The sequence below is a fragment of the Nuphar pumila genome, unplaced genomic scaffold (assembly GCF_984573655.1).
Source record: "Nuphar pumila unplaced genomic scaffold, dmNupPumi1.hap1.1 HAP1_SCAFFOLD_692, whole genome shotgun sequence".
Classification (NCBI taxonomy): domain Eukaryota; kingdom Viridiplantae; phylum Streptophyta; class Magnoliopsida; order Nymphaeales; family Nymphaeaceae; genus Nuphar; species Nuphar pumila.
The window spans coordinates 7,519-13,908 of record NW_028323454.1 but is presented as its reverse complement, the minus strand read 5'-3'; the positions used below and the strand labels follow the sequence as shown (position 1 = coordinate 13,908).

The 6,390-nt window shown below is 50.6% G+C and overlaps 1 protein-coding gene across 1 annotated transcript; it reads right to left on the bottom strand.

The window, feature by feature from the left end:
* Positions 1-1,454: 1,454 nt before the first annotated feature.
* LOC149809897 (putative plastid-lipid-associated protein 10, chloroplastic) lies at positions 1,455-2,034 on the bottom strand. Its single transcript, XM_089994550.1, has 2 exons — positions 1,591-2,034; positions 1,455-1,493 (listed from the first exon to the last, which is right to left on the bottom strand). The coding sequence occupies exons 1-2, from the start codon at positions 2,032-2,034 to the stop codon at positions 1,455-1,457; spliced, it is 483 nt and encodes a 160-aa protein (XP_089850676.1).
* Positions 2,035-6,390: the final 4,356 nt, after the last annotated feature.

Sequence of the window (6,390 nt, the reverse complement as noted above, 5' to 3'; positions counted from 1 at the left end):
TGTCACGCACGACCATATCCCCAGCCGGCACGAGGCTGGATTGATGGTGCGCCCGGAGGTGATCCAGCAGGTGCGTCTGCACATAGAAACTGGCCGAGCAGTGGCGCTCAGGACAGACAAAAAGGGGCGCCGGTGTACCCCACTCCGCTGGCAGTCCGTCACTCATGCTGTGCTACCACGCACCTGCACAAAAGGCAGAGACAGCACAGGGAAACTCAACTGTTGGCATGTACATCTATTGGGTACGCCTGAGTTGCAATGAAAATGTATTCGGTACATGGTTTTCATGTTTATCTGCTGCAAGATTGGCGTGCACACAAATATGGTTGATGGATGTTAAAAGAATCATCATTACATCGCATATATAATGGCAGGAAATAGGCAACAACAGATGTGAAAAGAATAATCATCATCAAGCGCAGCATCCCGTCAAGCTTTCCAATCTCATAAGACTTCAGATCACGATAATTCAGATATCTCAGCTCTTGAAAAAATAAATGATCCTCCACCTGTCTGGGACCGACCAATGAGCATATCGTCATCCAGGTAACTGAGCATGTAGTGTCCTTGTGCTCCTTCGCCACTCGAGCGCTCTCGCAATTGCGAGGGTGTCAAAAGAGGGATCTTCAAATTGAACTGCATGCATACCCTTATGTTGACACACCCAAAAGTCAACCAACATGCAGTGGCGGTCGTCACACTCAGTGGTCCTGTGGATGCCATACCGTGACAATACCAACAAACAGGCGAACTTTGTGGGAGCGTAACATCATATTCGATATGTTGTCTATGAACATGCTTAGAAGTTTAACATATTTTCTCTATGTAAACTTGGCGGCGAGTCCAAACGCGTGACCATGACCTTCCGTTTGTTGGTGTTGTTACGGTACTGTCAAAGAAAGACAACTGACCTCCATAACTGCACTTCTCCTGCGATGGATTGCTCGCCACAGAACACCTCAAACTGACGTAAAAAACGGAGAAGTCACCCTGGGCCGTTTAACAAGCAACCTCGCTTTGACCTCACACAGGCGTGGATCTTTCGTTCACCCCAATATCCATGGTCTCCCGCAAGTCGGAGCGCTCCTCTCTACCATTCCCGCATTGATGAACAAAGCATCCATTGCAACACAGCGTATGCCTTATGGATATGCCTACAAAGTAGCATACGATAGAGCTGCATTCTGCTCACATACCAGGTACGTCAGGACAGAATACTGTACCATGTAGCCTCCCAATGTGCAGGACACACGTACCATATGGAGCAGAGGTGTGGCTGTTGTGGTGAAATCAAGCCAATCCTGGCTTCAGACAGACGCCGGATGGTGGGCCTCCTGGGAATGCTGGGTGGGAGGATGTGAAAGGCACAAAACTGGGAGGAATTCAAGGAGACAGCCTTGAGGTTGTACGGACTAAAGAGTATGATAACCGCAATAACTGGACGGACTAAGCTATCATGGCAGTGTGTAGCTACGCCTGATGATGACTTTGGGCTGTTTCGTAACACATGGACATACCTAGGAACACTGATTATGTGGAGAATTGACTGATGACAAGGTGGATTATCTGAATCGGACTCCGTAGACTCACCTCCTTGATGCCCAGCAATATGCTTTGCTGCAAACTACCTCGGGGCAGCATGGCAGGCGCGACAAACGCCTCGAGGGCGTCGGTGATCTTGGGCTGGCCGATGATAGCCTCCTTGAAGCTCAGAACAATTGTCCGGGGCCCGGACGGCAAGTAGGACGCATTCACGATGAACGTTAGCCCGTCACCGCTCTGCAAGAGCACTCCGTCTCCCACTTTGATGATATTTTGGACGACGCCTTCCTCGAGCGACGTGAACCGCTGGTAGATCGAGCCAACCTGGAACGAATTGGGAAACGGCAGCGGGGAATTCCCATCTTGGAACAGCATTAGAGGCACCTGCAGCAGATTCAAGAAGTCGGGTTTGGCGGCAAGGAAACGGCTTGAAGAGTTCTTCCACTGTTGATCTGCAGCCTGTAGATGTGGCGACTCCAACGTGTCATACATCGAATATCTAAGAGATAGATGCGGCGGCGCTGTTTTTCACAAGTTGGGATGAGCTCAAAATGATTCATCCATATTCGTAATATGGATGAGTGAGACGCCGGATCATTCGTCATACTGCCACTCCATGGCATCTTGTCGCCGTCCCAAGTGGCTGTGTTGTTTACATCACACTACAGAGTGCTTTGATGCGCGGCAGTTTTTAGCGCACTGTGTGACGTTGACCTGTTGGCGCGATACGCTGTTCCGAGCCAAAGCGGTGTTCCTCCGTGAAGGGCTCGACCATTGAAGTTTGTCCTGATGCTGGCTGGTGTCAGCCGCCTGGCAGGCGCCAATGGTATTTTACATCATGGACATTAGCAGCTCCAACAATACTTGGAAACCATGGTGTTCTTTCTGGGAAACATATCAATCATCGAATTGTAATGTCTTGTGCATCCTCGACAGGCGCGTCAACAATTTTAACATCTAGGTTCGGAAACATCCCCACCGACGGCTAGAATAATTTCATCGGTGTCCATAGCCCTGAAAGACACAATGGCTACAAGCACACTCTCGCCCCATCGATTGCAGACCATTATTCTCTCACAGCAATACAAATAGAGAGATGGAAGGCACAGCCTTCGACGGGCCAATGCAGGTGCGAGCTCGTAACTTGAATAGTGCATGCCATGTCCCCCGTGAGCAAGCACAGTCCTAAATTGCTTACCCAATATGCCCCATCATGTGAAACTCATGATATCTTCTGCCAAAAAAAATCCATCTGAAAGTTAATTCTTACCACGTCAGCTGCTGTGGTGTAAAGGAGCTTCCACAAGCCCACAAGCTTGTCATAGTCAATCTCAGATCCAAACTTTTCGAGGGCCACTTGTGCTTCCTCGACTTCGCCCCTCCGTTGCTTCAGTTGTTGATTGAAACGAGTACTTGATGGATTGCCTAGTGAAATAGCACGTAATAGATCCTTCTTTGCGGAAGCTACGTCATCTGCATGCACTCCCAACCACACGTGTCAGAGCACAAAATACACGGGACGCTTGCTTGTAGCCGTCATTGTTTACCGCATGTCCAACCAAAATGGTGACAGAGTACTCAAAGACATCCGTGATGTCATCCTTCCAGCTCCTCCATTCAATGTGTCCTGCCACCCTATACACTCTGACGTCTCCACGAGCAGAAAGATTCAGATAATATTCTGTTACAAGACGCAAAAATATGCCATTCTCGTGTTTCGGGGTAAAACGAGGAAGCCTTTACGGGCTTTCAATCACCAGCGGTGTTTGACCTCACATTGCTGTTCTGCACCTCACTGCGTGTTCATGACACCAATGCTCACACAGAGTGCGGTTTGCGCGCAGACATATACATTGTCGTAACGAGGTGAATCGTGCACGCGTACTGTGCAGGCAGAGAGGCCATTCGAAAATCCGTACCAAACCCTGACGTTGAGGCAACGGACGAGTCCTCCACTGCATGACAAATTGTTACAATTCCACGCACGAGTGCGAGGGAGGATTTATGCAAAGTACGAAGACAGTTCTGAGCCCTGGCAGTGTTGGCAACTCGTGGCACAAGCATCGCAAGTATGGTTTGCAGAAGTCGTGGCTTGAGTGAACACTCTTGTAAACGACTATGTCGGTATCCAAAATATATCATATGTACTAACGGTTTCCAAGATTCTCTTCCTCGTGTCGGGAAATCGTTTGACAAGCATGGCGCAGCACTGAGCTATCGGAGTCTGAGTCATTGCGTTGCCGCAAGTTCCCATGGCCACGGGTCATGCTCATAGTCATGCCGAGCGAGGCTATCAACAACTTCTGCAGAGAGACGAGACGTTCAAGCGTTTGGGAATTCAGGCGGCAATTCTCATCTGCACAGCTGCGGGTGCTATAGCATGCCTCTACATCGCCAAGTATCCAGCCAGCATGTGAGCATTGATCACCCGTTCCGTGCCATTTGAGCCAATGTATTTGGAACTCAGACTAACAAAACCTTCTTTCGGGCCGTGCTCTGGAGGAATGGTTGGTTATATGGTCTATCATAACCTGGAACTCTTCTGCTGAAAGGTCCGTTACCAACCAGTAGAAAACGTGCCAGTTAGTAATGTTGTTGAATTTAACGTTGAATTGCCAGAGAACGTGCTGTCACGACGCGTTCTGTCGTTACTGCAGGCACCCGGGGCCCTAGAGAGCTGCAACAGGATGGCGCCCTTCAGCCTTGAGGAGGACAACAAGCGACTCGTGTTCCAAGAACTGCAGCCCGTCTTCTCCGAAATCCTGATGGCAGCGGAGAATGTGAATCGCATCACTCAGCTACTCAAGCAGGCTCACACTTTGCTGTCCAGTGACATCATGGTCAGGGCACATCTCAACACCTGTCTCGACTACGTGCTCTTCCCTTTTCTCTTCATGCTCGACTCAATCGCCCAGCTGCGCTCGCAGCAGCAGACCTCAGAGAACAGCCCGCCAATAGCAGTCCCTGCAATGAAGTCGAGCATAGCTGCAGAGCGCGCGATGGAGTGTATTGCGGCTATTTTGTCTCTGAGCCCGGTCACTGAGGAACCACAGCTCATGGGTCTCATCAGCCGCTTTGCAGCGCTGGTGAACATGCGTGCGGAGGCGTGCGGAGAAGACCTGATGCTGTGCGTGCTGCGCGCTTTGAGAAGCTTTCTAGCGACCAGCGGGCCGGTGGTGCAGGGCCTCTTTCCTCGTGCTGTCGATGTGGACAAGCAGCTGACAATCGCTCTGGGGTACATGTTACATGGCCTTCTGCATGTTGCTCAGGTTGAAATGGACCGTGGTGCTGAGGGTGTGCTTCGCGCTCGATTCTGCTGTCAGTTCGTGTAAAGCAGTGTGTTGTTCATCATTCTACTGAGCGCTGTTCTTCTGAATAGGCAGAACAGCAGCACCAGAAGACGAGAAAAGAGTTTGGATTCGGTTTCTCGAGGTGGAAAGTTGTCGTACGCGCGAGCATTGCTCGCTGTGCTTGCTCAATCTCCCAGATATTGCAGAAGTGTTGCCGCCGTTTTTTCTTGTGAATGGAGTCCAATGGGGGTATTTCCCCGGTCCACCGATGCGCGTGCATGTCATAAAAATGCTTGTGCTGGTGGGAGGACTGTGCCACATTGGTAAGGACACAACACACCCTGCTTGCACTACAAAACGATGCAACAGCTCATACGTCTAACCAACCTTCAACAATACCAACAGATGGTCAAGTTTATTGGAAGCGTGACATCCTTCATGAGCATTTTGCTTGTACGTATACCTGCAAATCTACCTATTCCCTCCATCTAACCTTGGCAATGAACTCAAAGGTGTGACCATGGCTTCCCAAGTATTGGTATTGTTACAGGAATGTGCGCTGTGCAGAGTTTTAATGCCATGTCTCCGTTCCCCTCAGCTATGCATTGCCAGAACCAAAACGGAGTGGGCCGTCTCCGGAGCGCCTTGTGCTGATGATCACGTCGCTGAGCTGCATGCGATGCTCACGCAGGTTCAAAAGCCCTTCAGAGCGACGCTCTGAGCACAATTACTTGTGTGCTGGATGCCGTCAAAGACGTCGCCACACTGGCCTTCTTCCTGCCTGGCATGGTATCCAAGTGCTGTGTCCAGCTGCAAGCATCACTGAAGGCCAACGACCGCAGCACCGTCATCGTTGCGGCATTGCAGCTCTTGAGGAGCGCGTTGCTGATGGTGCTGGCGGATGATGTCATCCCTGCTGAGGCCCTTGGCAAGGCTTCCGACGAGTCTGCCGTGCACAGTGCTCACGATGTGCTGCTTGCCCTGCAGAACTTGGATCTGTCCACAGTTGCTGCTGGAACAGGTCATGATGAGCGATCTGAGGCAGCCCCCGCCTCCCTGACAAGTTCATCTGCAGCAGGTGTGCAGTGTCCCAGAACCACATTGCTGATGAGGCTGGCAAAGGCGTGTCTGGCAGCTTGTTGGATTAAAGTGCGTGTTTGCAGTATTACAGTGTCCATTTGATGATTTCTTACATAGGCAGTCAAAACTACAGCTCAGGTTGCACAGCAATGACCCGAATTGGCGCTGTGGGAATAGCTCAGAGGCAGATCTTATGTTCCAGAGGAAACGTTCTAGAACGAGGCGATGCAGTTTCTGTTCTGAAGTGTGCATAAAGTTAACACTTCTAAAACTGCGCTGTCAAGTCCACAGAGTGTAATCGCTGAGACAACATTACAGTCAGCGGACTGGTCCATGCACGGCACAGCCTGAAAGCTCTGGCTTCTCATGCTTGCAGGTTCATCCGCAGCGCAAGGGCAAACCTTACAAGTCGTGCGCGACAACGCGTGGCTACTTAGTACAAGAGCGTCGTTGCAGTCTGTCCTGAGCGTCTTGCTAC